Source organism: Prenolepis imparis, unplaced genomic scaffold (genome assembly GCF_030444845.1).
Source record: "Prenolepis imparis isolate NDT839.2.m4 unplaced genomic scaffold, iyPreImpa1.0 SCAF_110, whole genome shotgun sequence".
Classification (NCBI taxonomy): domain Eukaryota; kingdom Metazoa; phylum Arthropoda; class Insecta; order Hymenoptera; family Formicidae; genus Prenolepis; species Prenolepis imparis.
The window spans coordinates 88,704-111,600 of NW_028141268.1; the positions used below are offsets into that span (position 1 = coordinate 88,704).

General features: G+C 29.6%; 1 protein-coding gene, 1 long non-coding RNA gene and 1 pseudogene across 2 annotated transcripts; 1 reads left to right on the plus strand and 2 right to left on the minus strand.

Moving 5' to 3' along the window:
- Window positions 1–253: 253 nt before the first annotated feature.
- LOC145947639 (carboxylic ester hydrolase-like) lies at window positions 254–8,242 on the minus strand (annotated as a pseudogene).
- A 7,664-nt stretch (window positions 8,243–15,906) lies between these two features.
- Window positions 15,907–17,143, plus strand: LOC145947641 (uncharacterized). The gene is made up of 4 exons (XR_014427218.1): window positions 15,907–15,975; window positions 16,170–16,347; window positions 16,620–16,794; window positions 16,984–17,143. It is a non-coding gene; the product is annotated as an uncharacterized LOC145947641 (long non-coding RNA).
- Window positions 17,144–21,051: 3,908 nt separating this feature from the next.
- LOC145947638 (uncharacterized) lies at window positions 21,052–21,959 on the minus strand (the record flags this gene model as incomplete). Its single annotated transcript, XM_083057428.1, has 3 exons — window positions 21,052–21,192; window positions 21,371–21,472; window positions 21,842–21,959. Coding segments are annotated over 3 exons (361 nt in total), but the record flags the coding sequence as incomplete, so codon positions are not given.
- Between the last annotated feature and the right edge of the window lie 938 nt (window positions 21,960–22,897).

A 22,897-nucleotide genomic window follows, 5' to 3' on the forward strand; every position in this document is an offset into this window, starting at 1 on the left:
TATATCTATGAATAAGAAATTAAGAAAATGTGCATTGATACCAAATGATTTCATAAAATGCATTGATGTTTATGAAGAGAGACTTAGACTTAAAGAAAAAAAAAAAGAATAAGCCTAAGCCTTGTAGAAAAAATATAAAGAAAATGCAACTTGAGAACATATACATTAGATTTAATATCTTTATTAAAATAATTTTAATACAAAATTTTATAATAACCCATAATTAAAATTGTTTATAAAGTTTCAATTAAGATTAAAAATATATTCTTATAAAATTAATTTTGAAAATCAATTCTTAAAAATTCTTAAGAGATCTCAACATTTTGAAGTTCTTGCAATCACTGAAAGATCTTCGTACAACAATTTATAAAAATGTTAATTACAACTGTAAATTACAACTCGTCCTTAAAATTTTTTAAATCTGCACTATGTAACTTCATCCGATGTGTTAGCTGATTCCAAAATGTCATTCTTTCCGAGAGAAGATTGTTTTCCATAATTATCTTAGACGAATTTCCTATGTATAGATACTCTGGTGAATAATTTGTTTTCACCGGCTTCCACTTTATGGGAATTGCCTTCGTGACCTTTGGCGTTGGATTTCTAAAGAATTTTATTATAATATGTACCTTATATACTAATGCATCATTTTCAACGTATATAATCAAAAGAAAAAATTATTATAACTCCATTATTAACTCATTGTATAATTATTATAAGATAATCATGATAAAATAATGCAAAAAATAGACATTATTACGCTAACTATTATCGTGATTAAATATTAATTTTATTATATACACACATTGGTCTTTCACATTTTTATAAAATTTATATATATATATAAAATTCTGGGTAAATATGCATAATAACGGACCCAGCCCCAATCACCTTGACCTTGACATATGTTGTCAAGGTCAAGGTGATTGGGGCTGGGTCCGTTATTATGCATATTTACCAAATTCTGATATATAAGTCATAATAAAATCACGATGTAAATCCGAATTGTGAGATAGCTGGTTGTATTCAGTAATAAATTTTATCGCTAAAAATATTAACACTTACCCGGAATTTGCAAAATTGTACCAGAGTTCGGTCATGATACTAATTATCTCGTTATCCTCCTTGGACAATTCCGTTTCCACGAACAATTGTTCACCCACAGGGAACAAATACTGCAATTCGTCCGCGTGTGACACTCCATAATTCCTTTCTCTATCGTCGAATATCGAGCTAAAAGATGCTCCCTCTGTACGCGAAGTAGTAATAATAGACTGATGAAGTTTGATTCACAATAAAGTCTTGGATAGCTTCGTGAGTGCCGTGATTAAACCACGCGTCGCTGTACATCTGCAAAATTATTAGGTTAATACAGAAACTAATTAAATTAATTAGTAATTAAATAGTAATTAGTAAAAACTAAATTACATCGATGACTTTGAATCTAGCTTCATCGGATTCATCGATGTCTTCATTGCCGAAGTAGAATTCGCGAATACTAGTGCTTATTTCATCTCGAAATTGTGTATCTCGAAGACGGTATCGCTCTTCGTAGTATAAGCTGAGAGGTGCAACATTGTGAAAATCACTATTCAATTTCTTCACATGTTCACCCTGATCTCGTCCGTAAATACCTAAGGAGCATCTTATGCATAAATTGTTTGTTCAACTTAAAAAAAATTTTATATAAGAAATTTTATATTACGTTATCATAAAATAAGATTAATCGAAATTTTAATAATGCTTGTGTCGAAGAATTATCCAATAATTTATTAATATGTAATAATTTGCAACACGGTTAAAAGTGTGATGTTAAAACTGTATTTACATGTTATCTAGATTTTGTTTCTAAAACAAATACTTTTATAAGGTTTTATGCAAGCAAGCTTTGTTGAAATAAGTTACAGGAAGAAGTAGTTTTCCGATCTTATTCTAAAAATTATCTTCAAAATTTTATAAATGTTTCTAAGAAAAATTATCCTGCGCAGTTTTCCGATAATTGTAATTCTAAAATGATAATATCATGTAAATCTCTCGGTTTTTGAACTGGAGATCTATGTAGAAAGTTAGTAGTCCCTTATCTGCTACCTTAAGGGTTCCTTCTTCTGATGTAATTCCTGTTATCCAAGGTTTATCAGCTATACGGCCTTGTCGCACGGAAATTAATGGATCTTCCGCCATAACACCTGTGTGTCTGGGTTCGATCACTGGTTTAAAGGGTATCATTGGACAATAACCATAATGCTGAGATAAAACAAGGGATAATTAATTAATTTAAATTATAGAAAAACCAGGAATAAAAACATATGTTTCATAGGAAGATAAATAAGGCTTTGTTGAATGGTAATAAAGAAGTATGACATAAGAAAACTAATTAACAACAGTGCTAAATAGAGTGATAAACAAACTCTATAATTAAATATCAAAATAATATCAAAATAAAGGAAAAAATATTGAAATAATTAAATATTAAATAATAAAATATTAAAACATTAAAATATTAAAATTAAATAATAAATATTAAATAAGTATTAACTAATAAAGTATTAAAAATAAAGTCAAGTCAAGATTAAAAGAATCGAGCGATTTGTGTGATTTTCAATTCACGGTCTATAATGTATTGCGCGTTTATTAAAAACTCGATCAGTTTAGCCTTTATTGAAAACCGAAAATCTAAAATACACGTTTTTTGATTACAATATTAATCGTTCAATGTAGAAATACAAATTTGTTTTTATTTTTATATTTAATAAAATTATTTCTACACAAAATAAATTCATTTTTATGCAGATTTCTAAAACATATGTTATTTTTCTCAGAATTAATCATCTGTTCGTTAATAGCGCAACATTTGAATGATTGATAAAATATGCAGAATATCGTATTCAAGAAATAGGGAAAATTTCTATTATCGATATCATAATTAGCGATGACGATTCTTTAGTTAATCAGTCTCTTGCAACTTGTTTCCTGTTTTTTTTTTTTTTAATTTCAATCGATAGAGGTGCGATGCACGAGCGTGAATAAAAATGTCAATTACATATACAGAAAAACATGCACGTCTCGTTAAACTGGTTTTTCTCGCATCGCCAGAACTTTGTGAACATATTTATTCACACAGTTTCGTAACTGAATTAGATTATTTAAAACACATATTACTCATAAATAAAAATTATCTTGTCAGAAAAATTCCTACGGCGCCTATTTAAATAAATAAAGTATCAACAAACAAATAATATCGGTCACAATAAATAAATAAATATTTTAATAAATTTCATGAATATATATATACCAGATGTCTCATTTTAAAGGACTCACTCAAATATCTCATTGTCAGAAACACTGCGTTAAATAGAAAAATGTTTTCTACAAAAGTTGTAAGGTTTCGAGGGGGACATAACATAGTAATATTCATTTGACCTTGGGCAGCATCTCCAAGGTCAAGTGAAGGTGAGAATTTGAAGGTGAGAAGGTGAATTTTGAAGAAAATAAAAAAATGCTTCAGATAAAAGTTGTTCAAATTAATTAGTAGAAAAAGATGTTATAATAAAAATATGGGTTTCCATTTAAAACATTTATTCTCACCTTCACTTGACCTTGGAGAAGTGGCCCAAGGTCATATGAATATTACTATGTTATGTCCCCCTCGAAACCCTACAACTTTTGTAGGAAACATTTTTTGATTTAACGCAGTGTTTCTGAGATATTTGAGTGGATCCTTTAAAATGGGACACCCGGTATATATATATGCAGATTGATGAAAACGTGATCTATCATCATAATTTTTTTCGAGTTTATTTTAATTTTGCATCGGGACACGCCTATTCCAAAGTGGGATAAAATGACTTCGCGTGACTGTTCACGGATCATGCAACCATATCAATGTCAGTATGTAAGCATACATATATAATTTTTCTGAAACTGATGCACGCGCAGAGATATAGAGCTTGTCTCTCACTGTTACGCTTTTAACAGCTGTGCATGAATGTGTTTAGATGACATTTTAAGTTAAATAGTAAAAGTAGATAGTTCACGTGCATACAAAATATTAATATTACAAATTGGTGTGTGTGAAATTGGCGTCTCATTTTGTGGAAACTCATAAATAAATAAGAGTTCTAGCTTTATTTACAATAGTTCTAGAGTTCCTGATAGTTTAAACAAATAATTCCGGCCATTAAAGCAAAAAAATCGATTCGGACAAACTGAGACGCCAAGTTCACGCAGCGAATGTACATGCCCAGAACTATATGAGAACTGCTTTAAATGAAGCAGAACTATTGAAAATCGACTGGCGTCTCACCTTTAAAGTCGAAAAAATGCATTTTTCGATCAAAATAATTAGTTTAAAAAAGTTCTAAGTGATTTATTTATCAGAACTCTTTGGAAATGTAATGTACATGCCCAGAACTATATGAGAACTGCTTTAAATGAAGCTGAACTCTTGAAAATTGACTGGCGTCTCACCTTTAAAGTGGAAAAAATGCATTTTTCGATCAAAATAATTAGTTTAAAAAAGTTCTAAGTGATTTATTTATCAGAACTCTTTAGAAATGTAATGTACATGCCCAGAACTATATGAGAACTGCTTTAAATGAAGAAGAACTATTGAAAATCGACTGGCGTCTCACCTTTAGACTCGAAAATATGCATTTTTCGGGCAAAATAACTGTTTTAAAAAATGTCTACTTGTTTTAATTATCAGAATTCTTTGGAAAGGCAATATACATGCCCAGAACTATATGAGAACTGCTTTAGAATAAGCAGAACTCTTGAAAATCGACTGGCGTCTCACCTTTAGACTCGAAAATATGCATTTTCGGGCAAAATGATTGTTTAACAAACTTTTTAATTGTTTTAATTATCAGAACTCTTTAAAAATGTATTGTACATGTCAGAAACTATACGAGAACTGCTTTAGAATAAGCAGAACTCTCGAAAATCGACTGGCATCTCACTTCGACATCTATAGCTATTGGTATCCGGTTGTCTTTATTGTTGTTTAATTAGTGTTTTTTGCTTTTAAAAGGTAGAACTCTTCTTAGAACTCATGTAGAACTATAGATCTTTTCATTTCTGATAATTACTGATAAGGAAAACGCCGTAGGACAAAGTGGTGAGACGCTGCGTGAACTTGGCGTCTCAGTTTGTCCGAATCGATTTTTTTGCTTTAATGGCCAGAACTATTTGTTTAAACTATCAGGAACTCTAGAACTATTGTAAATAAAGCCAGAACTCTTATTTATTTATGAGTTTCCACAAAATGAGACGCCAACTTCACACTACAAACTGGACTTGATTTATGTGCTCGACTTTTTACATAAAGATTACATCAAAATAGTAATTAACAATTTAAATCAGAGATTACATTAGAATAATTATTAATAATTTAAATAAGATTATATTACAAATAATAAATGTGATTCATATACAGGATGTTCTATTTTAAAGAAATAAAAAAAATTTTATATTAAATAAATAAATAAAAAAAAAATATATATCTTATTAGACTTAGGTATAAAAGATAAAGAGCCAGAGAGAGAAGGAAATAAAAATTTATAAATTTCATGCAACACGTAGCAACGCTATGCACACATGATTGGCAGCTTAACGAATGCCTTCAGATACCTGTCGAAATAAAGAATAAAGAAATGCGTAAGAAGGCCGCACGAGAAAACATTTAACAAGCAGTCAAAGTATTAAATATTCAGGTCAAATTCCAGCAGTTAATTCAAGTTCTTAGATTATATATATACATACTTTGCATCTAATTAAATGTTACATTTGCACACTCTAAGACACCTATATTTATGTGAAAAATATACGAAGCCTATAAATCGACAGAGAAATTAATTAGTAAGAAACAAATTGTATTAAATTATTCGATAATTGAAATTATTTATACTTCTTCCTTTTACTTCGAGATTTAAGAAACATGATTGAGATCGTTTCAACATTCATTCATTTAATATTAACGAAAGAAAAACTCCAGTAAATTAGAAGTATAGTAAAATAAATTGTTTATTTTTAAATAATCTATAATTGTAATTAAAAAAAATTGTATTTTTTAATTATAATATTTCGTTTTACATATATTAAATTGTCCCGTTTAATTTTAATTTTAACATTACGATAACTGTCATATTCATGTTTTATTTATATAATATTTTTTAATTATATTATATAAACTCTCTTAATAAAATATTATTATTGTTGAAAATATTATACATGACATCATCTACAATGATTCGTTATTATCAGAGATAAATATGTTAAAAAATTCATTTACCTACCTAGAAAAGACGATCGGTACCAATAAATCTCCTTTGCGTTTTATATTTTTATATTAATATTTAATTTATATTTTAAACTATATGCATTATTATAATTCAAGAAAGAATATAATGTATTAAAAGATAAATATTTTTTATATTTTATATAATTAATAATAATTATAATATAATAATAGATTTAATATTTATATATAATATAATATTTTATATAATATAATATTTTATATATAATTGATATCAATTATTTATATAATTAAAGAAAGAATATAATAAATTTAAAGATAAATGTCATTTAAATATTTTAAAGAGATAAATTATAAGGAATTAAAAACCACACAAAGACCGGAGAGAATAAAAGTGTTTCACACATATAGATGCAAATATATATACATATTAATGTGATTTATTATGAAAATCTTGCCAAAGACCTTACCTTCTGAAAGAGGGTTCACCATATGGTAATGAACACTTGCGCCTCCCGCACTTTCGCCAAAGAGAGTCACTCTGTTCGGATCACCGCCAAAAGAAACGATATTCTCCTGCACCCATCGCATGGCTTGCTGCTGATCTTTCAATCCAAGATTGCCCAGACATTCCAGGTCCTCCGTACTCAAGAAGCCCAGCGGTCCAAGTCTAATGCAAAAAATCGACGTGTTATTACGCATAACACATCTGTTATTTAAAAATCGATTTCTCTTTGAATTACGAGGCGCATTTTTTAAGTAAGGACCGTTTTGAAATAAAAAAAAGATCTTAACAATATAAAACTATAAAAAATAATTTATTATAGCCAAAAAACTTCTACAAGCTTACTTTATTTTTCCACATAATCATCATAAACGCCGTTACTAAGTGGTTCAAGACACAGGCGGCAGACTTTTAAGAAAATGGAATTATGAAGCTGTTGAAATTATATCAAAAATAGGTGGAAGTCAATGATGATTATGTGGAAAAATAAAGTAAGCTTGTAGAAGTTTTTTGGCTAAAATAAATTATTTTTATATGTTAAGATCTTTTTTTTATTTCAAAACGGACCTTACTTTAAAAATGCGCCTCGTATATAAAAGAAATTGTAATAACTTTCTTACTCCTCCTCCCCAATAATTGCGTAAAAACAAACATCATTCATTGTGCATATAATATTTTTACATAATTTTAATATAAGAAATTACACATCTCTGCGTGTAAAAAATTAAATTACACAATTAATCTTAGAGTGACATTAGTCATCCACGTGGTATAAAATTTGAATACACTTATTGTACTAAAGTGTAAGTCTCTTTTTCAAAATATAAAGTTTGTTACATTTTCATTATTTTTATAAAATAATTAAAATTAGTTGATAAAAATAAATGAAAATGAAAACTTTTATGATTATTTTGACAAGAAAAATTTTGATTAGATTTTATCTTATCAGAGGAACATTTTAAAAAATCTTACGTAAGAACTACTTCAACTTCCTTCTCCCAAAAGCCTAACGTAATCTAAGAATGACCCCTATATGTCTTTATATTTTAATTCGTCTGAAAATAGATGACAGATGTCAATCATGCAATCAATAATGTCATTTAATAGCGACCCCTTCAAGGTTAAAGAATAATCAAGATCGAACTTCACCGAAAATTGAGGGTGACGAGGACAAAATCGTGATCCAGCAGAAACTTGGGCCCGTAAAATTCGGAATGACCAGCCCCGGTGAGCCATCCGCCACCGTGAAACCAGATCATGACCGGATATCGATGGGCGGTGGATGACGGCGTTTCGGAAGCGCGCTGCGTATAGCCGTTCAGGTAAAGACAGTCCTCGCCGCCGACGATCTCTTCCTGATATGTGTAGCTATTCCGTTGCGTACAAATTTCCGCGTTTTCCACAGCTGCTCGTACTCCGTTCCAGGCGGCCGCGAGTTGAGGCGGCTTCAAAAAAATTAAATTGCGATGATTTTGATTCATCCATGCATGGAAATTGATCTTGCGAAGGCTCGACGATGCTGGACAAATTAAGCGTTTCAAGGACACGACACTTTGGTGAAATAAAGAAATTTATCTTGTCTTGAGATCAATAAATTGTCTTGGATACTAAGGTATGAAAGAAGCTAGTAAGAGTCAAGGACAGATATTAGGTGCAATAAAATTCTTTTTAAAATCTTCTATACTTATTTTGAACGTTTCCACTCTTCGATGATCCAAAGAAAGGACCAGAAAGTTAAACAATAGGTATAGAGAAATTTAAAAAGAATTTTATTGCTCCTAATATCAGTGCCTGACTTTTACTAGTCCTTTTTATGAAACTGTCTTGAGACACAATATGAAATTGTTGTTTCAGAACGTTCAATTAAATTGTTTGGTTTCTTTAGAATTAGTCAATGTTTTTAGAAGTGGAGACAAAAATATTATTAATAAGAGAGCCGAATTTAGCCAAAGTAGGCAAAAATTTAGTAATAGAAAAAATTAAGTAATAAAAATTATTTCGATTATGCTTTAATATTATTAAAATTTTATTCGTAAAATTGTACGAATATATAATAAATATATATTACACATTTGTACAAAATAAATATTATAAACATCACGAGAATTGTATATAAAATCTAAAAATTATAGTGTATAAATTTTCTACAAATATAGATGTTTTACTTATATTGCAGAATTGAATATCGAAAATAAATTTAATACGGGCATTTATATTTATTATTATATAATATTTATTATTTAACGAGTCTTATTTGATATGGTATTTATATTTATTATAATATTAAATATTTTATAATACTGTAGTTTTATAATATAGTTTAATGAGATTTCCAATTGTGTTTTGCTCTTCCGTTTTTTACGCAAAAATGTTCTGAAAAATGAACCTTATATTTAATATGTAAATGTTCAAGTGTAGAGACAACAAATTTCGCATTGATGCGTCAGCCATTTGTAATGCTGATTAATGTATGTACATGTATATTTTATGTTATTATTCGAAGCGTAGGTAATTTATGCGCATGCTTATTCTTGTAAGCGACTTATACGTATGAGTAAATTATTCCTGATGAGCAAAATTATGACGATGTTTATGATTAAGGAAACTCGTTTGTCATACTTGTATTGGCTTTTTACAAAATTAAGTTAAAATTATTTTTAATTTAGCCATTTTGATTTATCGAAATAGAAAAAATTTGCAAAAATGTGTAACATTATGTGTAACATTAAAGATCTTTATGTTAAATATTTTAAAATATTAATTGGTATATTTAATACCATTCTTGACATAAAACTCAAGATTTGATCTCGAATCTCAATTCATGATTCAAATATTAACCTGATATTATTTGTGATATTAATTACAATTAAGTATAATGTCTTTATTGAAAAATGTAAAATTTTTCAATACAAAATTTGCAAAAATAAACCACAGAGTGTATTGGTGAATGACTTTACTCGTGTTTATATTTGCATAATAACATCTTTTTTCATTTTCAGAATAGATCGATGATATTACGTACGAAGAATTATGCAATGTGTTTGTGATTATCTCATATTACATAATTGAGAAAAAAAATAATCGACAGCTAAAGACATTTAGACTTTTATTTATTAAGAGTTTCCTATAAAAAATTTAACTGCAAGATTTAATTAGAAAGAATCAATAAGCACATACATTTCTTTATAAACATAATAGTAAATAAAATATAGAACGATGACGTATTAAAACATACATTAAGAATAAAATAAATACTTTAAATTCTCATTTTATTTATATTTATTTATATTTATATTTTTATATATTTACTTTTCATTATATTAGTAAATGAGAAATACATTATACAAATTCGAGTAGAGAAAATTAAGAAATATATATTATACATTGCTAAAAATTTTAAATTAACATTTTATATAATTACATATGACAAATGTTAAAAAGAATTTGTTATATAATAAAATAATAATTAAATTTGATACGTCAACATATTTTAGTTTCATTTCCGCTATTGTTACGGTTTACTTTATATCTAATTGATGATAAATTTCCAAGCTTCTAGAATTCAAAATTAATATCAGATAATTTTTCTCTCTTCCCCTCTCTCTTTCTCTCTCCTTTTTTCTCTTTTTTTCTCTTATATCCTTATATCAGGTATTATATTAACATCACTGAATACGCGTGATGTTACGAAATAAACGATGAATAAAATGCAAGGAGCAATCTTCGTAAGTCGTTAAATGACGAAGGCAATCGACCAGCAGAATATCTAATGCGAGCAAATAATATTATTAGCATGATTTCCGTGATGTATATATTGCGACGTCTTTACCCGCCTCGCGAACGCCGATCGCGAAGGGGGGTTCGTGCAATCTCAAAAGTTCAACGGTAATGATTAGTTATTCGTTAACGATAGAAATTCCGGTATCCGGAGCGTTCGTTAAATATGCGAACCTTCGGTAACCGGGGTGCTCGGTAATATACTGCAATTCGGTAACCCGGTATGTTCGTGAAATAATTGGGCGCCAGGCGCGATTTCTCGCGCCACGGTAACGAGAATATTTTAGAGTAGCGGAATAGCGGTCCGGCTTCCGGCTGCGCCTAGCCCAGTCTATGGGTGAGACACGGTAGTTTACGATTAGAGGTACGTTTCGAAAAGGCGCTCACCGAGACAATTAACTGTATTGTTTACGCAGAATTTGATAATGTAATAGAAATCGATTCGTCTCGTCAAGTCATTGTCGATTTTTCCGGTTAAATTTTTTATCACGGTATGCTTCTCGTTGCAGCATATTCGATTAAAAATTTTTACGTATTTTTCTTATCCCCACCCTCCTTTACTTTCATTCACCGATGCGTTTCAAGAGAAAAAAACTTATAATGTAACGAAAAAAAATATCAGTTTCCTTTGAGACGCTCTCGTCGACGGATCGTGAAAAACTTAAACCTCGTCAACAAAAACGTATAAGTTTTTTCTTCGCAATATGGATATAGTCATCGACATACAAGGCTTCCGCGATGCGAGCGAGAAGTTTCTTCCCAAGGAAGTCGCGGTTGTTGCGATTAACGCGTCGATCGTCGACCACTGGATTATGATGCCGCCGCATCCGTTCACTGAATTACCCGAAAAAGTAAGACGACAAAACTGCTGACTCACACGAAATTATCATGGGATCGAATGGTTCGACGGCGAGACTAATCCAAAATATTTTACATTGCATTTATGTGAAATTATAAGGCACACGCGTCACATTTACGTTAGAGGCAGTGAAAAAGCACACTACTTGCGAAATCTACTTTCCAGAGAGATATATAATTTGGAAGGTATCTCTCCAGCATTTAAAAATCTAATTAGATGAAGAGTGCGGACAATATTGCGCTCATCACGGAATTCGAAAAATCTTTCATTGCGCGTTACATAACGTTTACAAATTGAAACGTTGGCTACTCGATCAAAATAATAGCGGCAGCAGCGATACTCTCAGCGTAAGTCAACCCGATACTTGTAGTTCCCCCGAAAATTATCAATTGAGTGACAGCGACGACGACGTCAGCTACGAAAGCGTGAAAACCAGCTGCGACAAGGATTATTCTGCTAGCAACGTAAATGGCAATTCCGTTCTAATTCATAATATTAAAGCTTAAACGGATAATGTATTAGAGATAAAAAAATTGTCGAGAGCCGAGCAGGTGATTGAAAAAAAAGAAGAAAAAGAAGAAAGACTTGCAAAGCTCAAATTGACGAGCGAAAACGTTATAGCGGGAGAAATAAAAACCGAAGTTATTCAAATAATACCAGGATCCACGCGTTCGTCGTTGTACCAAAAAAATGAACTCTTGCGAAATTCTACGAGCATTGAGCCATATCAATGTCAGGCATGCGGGTGTCTATCCCGCCAACAGAGTTCCGAGGGTGTGGACGAGGTCGACGGCTATCGTCGCTAATACAGACGATCATAATCGACCTGGAGAACATTGGGTCGCCTTTTTCCTCGATGAACACGGAACAGGCACCTACTTCGACAGCTATGGAATACCACCCTTGGAGCCCGGATTTCTCCTTCGTCTTCGACGAAACTCCATCATCCACCGATGGAACACTCGACAACTACAAGGATTTTTTTCACAAACTTGCGGACAATATAGCTGTGTATTTCTATATTATATGTCTGTCGGTTACGATCTTAATCAGTTTCTTACTCTTTTTACCGAAAATTGCGAACACAACGACCGATTAGTCGTACATTTATTTCGCAAAATTTTTCTTCGTTGAAGTAAGAGGCGTGTTAACGTAGTTGCTAACTGATATCATATGTAATTCAGTAATTTCAATAAAATACTTTTATGTATCGATTTAAACTTTATGTATTTGTAATATCAATTTATATGAAGAATTAGTAATAATAAATGTGTGTGAAACTTTTTACTTGTACTTTTTGTTATTTTTCTCACATTCTCTAACCTCATAGCAAAACAGAAACTCGATCTTTTAAAAAACTTTAGGGTAATTTACGACCTCGATAACATCAGCTGTCTCAATATTGCGTCTCAGACTCCCATGCCTGATCATATCTGTTTTATTATCCAACAAATGTCCATGCTGCACTTCCTAACTATATTGTTTACTAGAATGCTAATGCACGTGTTTTTTATTAGAACTCTTTTTGTTACCTGAGGTGCCGATAGTACCCGTCAATGTGACGTTGAGTAATCGGTTAGCTATAATTACGGACGCTGGCCGATTGTATTTTTTGTATATCTTTTTGTTTCCTTTGTTACCGACGATATTTGGCAATGCGACGCTGAGTAAGCGCTCGGCCGAAATAAATGCTTGTGTTAATTTTTTTCAGCGCTATACATGGACGCCGGTGCCCATTCGCTCTACCGCAAGAGGTAGACGGGGATGTCATACTCCCTACAATGATTTCGGTATACCACGGCGACTTTAGCATTTTATCGTTATTTTGTCGGATAATTTTGTCACCCCTCTGTCATGTCATTAGTCGTCTACTTAAATATAATATTGCGTAATCTCTTCCTTTTCAATTATTTCTTACCGTATTTATTATCGAAGATTTCCTTCGACGCACCGGGACCTATGCAAATATGTTTTATTACCCTTTTTTTGTCTCACCGGCGGGACCAATCGGCATTCCCTCCACCATTCCCCTCTCTAGAGTCAGCGGCCGAGTGGTGGGGGTTAGTTTGACGGGCCATATCTGACAGCGTCAGTGACCGAGTGGTGTGGGGCCGGCGCCAGTGGCCGAGTGGTGGGGGTTTGTTATGACGGGCCATACACATGCCCACTTACTACTGACAAACAATTATATAAATAGTATCGAGAATGGAAAGCATTGAGGAACGCAATTATCTTGGAGCTCAGAAAGCATTCGAATTCAATTTAAAAAATAGGAAACAAGTGATAGACACATATATAGTTTTGTGAAGCATTTAATAAACCGTTACGATATTCTACTAGATTTCTCCAAACAGAAGTGAGATTTTGCAAAATCCTGTTCAAAGAGATGATGAGGCCAGTCAATATGATGCTGAAAAATTTATTTAAAACTTTAGGCAGCGATTAGAGAAAGAAAATATGTAATTATAACATTTATATTATAATCAAAGCAGACGTCGCATGAAATTCTTTTGTTCTCTTGTTCAAACCTTGTTAGCACACACAAGTAAAAAAATCGCAATGCAACAAATTGACGTTAACGATTTGAAAAAGAAAATTATAAAATGTTATATTTTGCACAAATTTAATAGTAACAACTATTTCCTTATCAGTCTGATAAACATGAAATTAATTAAAATGAAAATCAAAGTGTGTCAGAATATTGCGAGAGCAGATTACTCGTTGCTACAAGAAAATGTCTCAATGAAAGAATCGAATGGTTTCGCATTTTGGTATAATAATATATTTAAGACACTTATGAAAACTAATCAAGAAAAGAAGAATATAGCTGGCAAAGTGTTTTTACTTATTATCGATTGCACAACGCATCTTCTCAGAAGGGATTACTCACAGTTTTAATGTGTTTCTTTCGATAAACTCCAATATTCTCAGAACTACTATATCTAGAAATTATCGAGAAAATGGATTATTTGACATATTATATGAAGAAAACATTGTATATACATATGCCCTAAACTGCTTCGTTTACAAAATACAAAATTTCAAAGTTGTGAAAAAAATGGTTGTGAAAAATATAGTGGTGGAATAAGGCTGAATAGGTACATCAAACTTCGAATCTTCAAAACATCAAATTGAATAAAGCAGGTGGCTTATTGTTCATCAATCGGCTTATATATATATAATGCCGTTTATGTTCTAGTTTCCGTGTCGAGCTTTTAACAATAGTCTGGAATTAAAGGCGGCTTTAAAAAGGAAAACGAAATAATCATACGAATATGTCTGAAAGAAACAGTATTAGTACATAAAGAAATAATAAACAATCATAACCTTTAAAAAAAGCATGAAACATAAATCAAGTGTATTTTGATAGAACATACAAAATTTGTTGGAATAATTAGCAAATAAACCTCTTGTCTTTAAACATGTAAAACAATACTGGATGTAAAACAATACAATTATAATACTGATAAAGTAACTATTTTAACGTAAATCAAGTCGCATCAATCGCATAATACTGATAAAGTAACTATTTTAACGTAATCAATTCGAATCAATCTCTTCTCAAGTATTAATTAATATTTATGATGATATACATATGCCGATGATAAGGTACATCCAATTCTAATTAAGTAATGTAATAAATGAACATAAGCACATCAAAGTCCTTTAATTAAAATAATAATGTTAAGCCTTGGCAAACCTCATAGATAATTAATACATATGATGAATAATATAGAAATGTTGACATGTGACAAACATATTGAATCAAATAGAATTAGTGTAACAAGGTCATTGTTGGTGTAAGAATATCATATAGGTGTATATTAAATTATTGTAAATGGAACATAATAGATTAATGAATACTTCTCTATACGTGTGCAATAAAATCTTTTGAATAGTGAATTAAATCTCGATAAGAATATTAAATCATATTATAATGAGAGCAAGACTCAATATGTATAGCAAATCATATAATAAATGAGAGCGAAGCTCAATATGTGTAATAAATCATATAATAAATGAGTGAAGCTCAACATGTGTAATATAATCATATAATGAGTGAGAGCGAAGCTCAATATGTGAGACAAAACATATAATAAATGAGAGCGAGGCTCAACATGTGTAATATAATCATATAATAAATGAAATCAAGGCTCAATATGTGACAACCCACACAGCACATGATATCGTACGAATATTCTATATTCATTCTGTGAATGTACGTACTGTACGTAATATACTGAGAACATCTTTATAATATCTTGTGTAGTATATTATTTTTCGTATATTCTCAGGATATTATCAGAACATCTTGTGTAGTATATTATTTTTCGTATATTCTCGTATATTCTCAGAATGTACTTTTAATATCTCTTATAGTATATTATTTTTCGTATATTCTCATAATATACTATTGAATTACGCGCATTTTTACTTATGAGCGGATATGTATGCCATTTTGGATACGTAATTTCCGCTATTGCCGTCATTTGTCTTTTCCTTGTTCTTGTTCACTGACCACGTGCAAGTGCTATGTGCAATCTGGTGCAATTATATTACGATTGTGATTAATCGCAGGTAATCCTTTTTATTTTCAAATAAATTAAATGTAAAAAGGATATTTTATAAAAGCTATTCAATGATTTATTAATACTTCATAATTATAAACACACAAATTAACCTCATTAATGCAAATTATAACCTCACAATCGAATATTATAATGTATCAAAAATATGTATTTTTATGTGAAATTCTTATTATTATGTTACAGCATTTGCACAAAAAAGGACGTCATTATCAATTGTCGTTTATTATATCAATTATCATTTTGTGATCTCTGCAGAATCTTTCTAAAGAAAAAGTGTTCTCCGCATACACATATATACATATGTATATAGATGAGATGTAAATGTGAAAAATAAAAGTGAAACTCTGGATTCAAAAATCAAGTGAGTTTTATAACATATTTTAATTATATAGTGTGTACGATTAAGTAAGCTAATTGTTACTGCAATTAACTTTTAAAACAATCTTAAAAGACTAATGTATGCCAATACTCTATATTTGTATATCACACATTGATAATGAATGAAAGATATTGCATACATATAAAATAATATGTTAACTAGGCTTTTAAAACCGTTTTAAAAGTTAATTGCAGTAACAACTAATATATATTAATATATGTATTCTTATATGAAGTTCTCATTATATGTTACAGCGTTATTTGCACAAAAAAAGGACGTCATTATCAATTGTCGTTTATTATATCAATTATCACTTTGTGATCTCTGCAGAATCTTTCTAAAGAAAAAGTATCTCCGCATATACACATATATATATAGAGATGGGATATGTAAAAAATAAAAGTGAAACTCTGGATTCGCAAAAATCAAGTGAGTTTTATAACATATTTTAATTATATAGTGTGCGATTAAGTAAGAGCTAAGTTATTATACTGCAATTAATTTTTAAAATGATTTTAAAAGTTAATTTCAGTAACAACATATAGCATATAGCTTATTAAATATATGTTAGATATTATTAAATGTATTCTTATGTGAAATTATTATTATATGTTACAGCGTTTGCACAGAAAGAACATTATTATCAACTTCGTGATCTAATACTTTCTGTGAAATAAGAAAAATTATATACATATATATAATAATAAATAATAATAAGTAAAATGTTTATATAAAAAAATATAAAAGTGCAATTATACGTTCAAATAATATATGTGCAATTATAACATATATTTAAGAAATTTGAATAAAAAGATTTTATGTGTGAACAAAATGTTAATATTTTACACAAATTTTTTTTATTTATAGTAAAATTTATAGTTAAATTTATAGTATAAATATAAATGGATTATATATATATGTACCGTAAACACTCGAAATCTGTTTTTCCGTATACTTAGTAGTCAAAATTTGCATATTTTTACTAGTAAGTATATGAAAAAACAAATATGGGGTGTTTACGGTAACATATATCATTTATATTTATATATAAAATATAGAAAATATAAGTTAATCTATAGAATGTCTTGAGTATATTATTAGTACATTATTAGTACATATATGTATATACCAATGTCATACTCAAGACATTCTATAGATATACTTATTATATACTAAAAGATATTTTCAGTATGTACTGAGAAGCAGGAAAAATCGGACATAGTAGCATTCTTAGTACATACTCAGTATATCGCAGTATGTATTTCGAATGTTCCTAGAACATACGCAATATACTTTTGTGATATTCTCAGAACATTCTCGGAATTTACATGTGCTGTGTGGGAAATTAGAAAGAATAATAATAAGTAAAGTTATATATGGATAATCAAAAGGTGTCTCAACAGATTCTGACTTTCTAATACATACTAGAATAATTAATATGAGATAAAGAACAAGTTTTATAATGAAATAACTTTCTTCGAACAATAAACCAAAAAGATTAATCAAATAGGCTTTAATATTTCCTTGAGACAGTTGAAGCTCGGGCAATATCCATCTTCGTTGCCTTAGTAAACCGTATTTACGAGGACAACTATTTTCTTTATGAAGAATTTTGTTACCTGGAGATGAAGAGAAACCGTTCGGCTTGATCAGAGCCGAACGAAAGTTGCTGCCCAATCACGGTAACCAATGTTAACCAGTGATAGCAAGTATTATTTGTAGCTGGTACTCAGAAATTACGCCGTAACAGGCACTGCCAATGGCGGACACTAAAGTCGCCCCTTTGATGATGAAACTCGATAGCTTCCCATTGGTATGTTGCTGCCCTCAATGTATAGGATCTCAAAGATCGAAATTGGCAAGAATTTGGCTCCCAAGGAATCATCCAAAGATGATGTCTTTATTTTGTTGCTGCCCTTGAGGAATCTTTTGGCACAAAAGCTACTTAAAGCGGAGAGCGAAAGAAAAAACACGTCTGTTACTTCTTGTTGCCAGGAAGAAGAAGCAAAACGGAAGCTAGCTACTCGCTTGTCTTTACAGCGACAGCGCTACTACGAGGTAGCACTGTCGGTAATTTTGACCGACTGATGAACCATGGCGTGATCGGAGTCGGTATTGTCGTATGATTCCGTAACACTTATTAATACGCACGATTATCAGTGTGTATTGCCGTGTATGTGTTCCTTCAAATTTTTTACAGGTAAGTGTCTCGTTCATTACAACCTAGTCCCGCTGCTCTGATTTACAGTAATAATCGTAATATAGATCTATTTTTGATTTCCATTTTCTCGTTTATATGTATGTAATGCAAAATAAAATAGAATAAAATAATATAGATATACAATCTTAATTATAATAGTTGCCCACAGCGCAAAAATCAGTTGACATAATGAAATACAGGCAATATTATTCTTTTAAACTTCCGAGAAAAGTTTGATTCATTCGATTGATCGATTGAGTGAATAATATATGTATATGTGTATTTGTATATGGGGCATTCCATACCAAATCAACAACTTTTTTCTTCGACCATTTTTTATTTGCTTCATTTTTTTTCATATTTGTGTATCTATTGAAAGTAGCTTCATTGAATTTTTTAAGATTTTTATCTCTATCGATTTTCGAGTTATATGTATACATTTTTTTAAAATTGATTTTAAATTTCAAATATCTATAACTTGAAGAGAAATAAAAATATTGTTTATAAAAAAATGGTAATTTTTTGTTTATGAATGTATTTTTCAAAAAAATATTGAAAAAATTATAAATAAATTTTATAACATTTAATAGTGTTTTAGTCAATTTTAACCGAAATTTTTTTTTTTCTTCAATGAGATCTTTTCGAATTTTTTCAAGAAATATATATTAATTGGATATAAATTGGCTATGAGAGCCATACGCGGGTGTTATAGCGAAAATTAATTTTTTTCGCTAAAACTTGTATAATGTGCACGGGGCACGAATTTTGCTTGATAATTTTAATTCCTATATTCCTTTCTGACCCCCCTAAAAAGATATTTGTGAGAAAAATATCGGGCCAAAGTCGCATTAAAAAAAAAATGTATAAATTTTAGACTTAAAATCAAAAATTTTGAGCTATTGACGAAGAGAGGATTCAGATATTTTCTCTATAATATAATATAATAATGAATATTATATTATACATCAGATTGTATCACACATTAAGCTGAAGATGGTCCAAAAAAAGGACCGAAACATTCTAAAGAAATAAAGAATAAGTATACAAAATTTTGCGTTCTTATTTCCGACGCACCGGCTCTTATTAGCCTATTCCTTTAATCCTTTATTCGAATATAACTGAGCCTTATCTCTATCAAAATATTCTTTTTTTCCTCAATAAGACCTCTTAAATTCTTTTCAAAAAAATTTATAACATTTTAGACTTAAAAACAAAATTTTGTAGCTATTGACGAAGAGAGGATTCAGATATTTTCGATATTTTTAGACTATTTTTCGATTTTTTTTTCAATTTTTTTTTAAAATCGCACTTTTTGGTATTTTACACCATTCCGATCTATAAAATAAGTATTTCCTTTTTTATGGACCACACACTAATTATGTGAAAAAAGTGGCCGTCGTTAAAACCAAAAATATGAAAAAATGTACTTTGTGTGATGCGAATCAAAAGTTCAAATGGGCATGATCTTCAAAATATGCTAGTTTTTGAGCTGCGAACTCACAGTTTTCTATTTCTTATCTAAAAATGAGCAAAAATATTACATTTATGGGCTCGTAGCTTAAAATCTAGCATATTTGAAGGTCGTGTCTATTTGAATTTCTGATCAGCATCACACAAAGTACACTTTTCCATACTTTTGATCGATTTTAACGGCCACTTTTTAAATATAATTAGTGCGTGGTTCTTTTCTTCTTTTAATTTATCAATATTTGTTTAGAAAAATATATTCAAAGAAAAAGATAACCACCTTTTTAATAATAATATTTTTTTTTAAGTTATAGATATTTGAAATTTTTAAAATCAATTTTTTTAAAATGTATAATTTAAAAATCAAGAGATAAAAATTTTAAAAAATTCATGGAAGCTACTTTCAATAGTTACAAAAACATGAAAAAAATGAAGCATATAAAAAATGGACGGGGAAAAAAGTCATTGATTTGAAATGGCCTGCTATATACACATTTAAAACTCATTTCAATATTTCTAATACTAAATTATTATATTCCTAATTAATATATTCCTAATATTATATTATAATTAAATATTACTCAATATTTCGCGAACGACTGCGGCATCGCTCGGATAATGTTTCCGTAGCATTTCGTTTGGCACATAATGAGTACCTTCGAATTTACAGAAATATTTTCCAACAATATTTTCTACATTATTGATTCATTCTGAGGTGCATATCGATATAACGCCTAAAATAGAAAAAAATAAAATAAAAATAAAAAATGAAATAAAAAATGTATCATTCTATGTAATACAAATAAATATATCACAGAATAAAATACAAATATAACTTAAAATGAAGCATAATAATACGTACTTTGTGGCACATAACACAGGTCATTATCAAGTAACAAAACGTAGTATGGTTGCGATTGCCAATTATCGATGTTATACCGGTAATTTTGGCTTCTAAAGTAATACTGATTACAGTATCGCGAAGGATCCTGAAAACGTTCAATTCGGCATTCGTTGTGTCATCCTATTATGACACCAGCAATGTCTTTAATTATATTATGCTTATATATATGTCTATGTCTAACAGTCAATCCAATTGCATATTTTACATCAGGCGATCTTTGTTCGTAAACTTCTTGATCTGATGGAGTACATATTGACTGAAAAATTAACACATAATTAATGTTTTTATTATATTATTTAAATATTTTGATGTAATAATTTGGATTCGAAATAATTAGTAAGATTATATGTTTAATTATATACTAATTTGTTACTTAAAATAATAAAATGTCTTTAATGTGTAATATTTACATTGAGTGAATGCAATTTTCTTACCACTTCATAGTTTCTCAGCGGTGAAGATATTGCTTGATGAAAGGGTTTGTCCATTGGCCACAAACAATAGTAACCCAAAATTTCCATTAAAACTTCCGTTATCTTAAAAAGAAGAAAATAGTTATTAAATTTTGAATTAATCACGAAATCATCTGTAATCACAAAATTTCATTTACAAATGTGTGAAAAAAATAAAAAATAGATTTAGATAGAGTTGCCAAATTTTATAATCGATAGCTACTGGTGCAGTTCTTATTTATAAGTTATTAAATAAACTCAAGTCACATAACAAGATCTTTACTAACTAAAACTAAAGTTATAAACAGTTCCTGTTATACATTCCTGTATTTAGATATGTATTTAGACATGTTTTTGTATGAAAAATTTGATGGAATTAACCACTTATGAACAAGACAATAATTTCTGTCGAAAACAAGATTAAATCAAAATGGTATATAAATAATTACTTACAAATTTTGAAGTTATCTTTTTTGGATAAGGCACCTGTAAACATTCTGTTATGGCATAAATCTTCACTTCATCTTCATGTATCCAAATGCGAAAACATTTAGTACTTTCTGCACAATTCCTATATAAACAATAAAGAAACATGCTCATTTACACATGTACAATGTAGATGCTCTAAACAAATATCCATTTAATGATAATTTTTTTAATTTATATGGAATCTTTTTTGTAAAAAGAAACTATTGCTTTATCTCTTAGAAGTGCCTCTAATAAAGAGGCACATCTAAGAGATAGATGCATGCCTCTAAAGTTAGAGGCGCAAATAAATGTACTCAAGGGCATTTATCGAGAATAGCATAAATATGCTATAAATGTGGTACAAAATAGTTTTTTTACGCGATTGCCTCTAGATGCGCCGCTAAATGTGAACTCATAATACGCCTTTGTCTTTAATTGTTTATAGCTCGAAGATTAATACATCGACATTTTCGCTAAAAAAAGATGATTGGATTAAAAAGATATATAATTTCAAACAAATTATATGTATATACATGAGTTTCGTAAAGTAAATAAATGTTATGAGTAAGTGTTATATAAAGTTAATGAATATGTTATAAATATGAACTACAAAATATGTATTTATTTAAATTATATGTGCACATTTGAATGTTTCGAAAACAATATATATTCCAAAAAATATTTTAGAGGGAAATTTTTTGACTTTAGAGAAACATCTAGTATCATCACCATCTTGCAATAAGTGAAAATTCTTCAGAAAGTATAAAATTCGCTTGATTTTGTTTTAATATTATTATATTTAATATATTTTCTTAAACTAATAAAATAAGTATATACAATATAATATCTTTATTTTGAACAAGTATGTTAGCGGTATCTGATGTAGCGGGATATCCGTGGAATAAGTCACCAGTATATGTATTATGTTATTATTTTCGTGTCGGGTCATTGTTGTGTTTTCGTGTATGCTTATCTGTCCGTTGCCTCGATCTTTATTGTATACTTTTGACGAAACGTGCCATGCCGTGATTGGCTTCATTT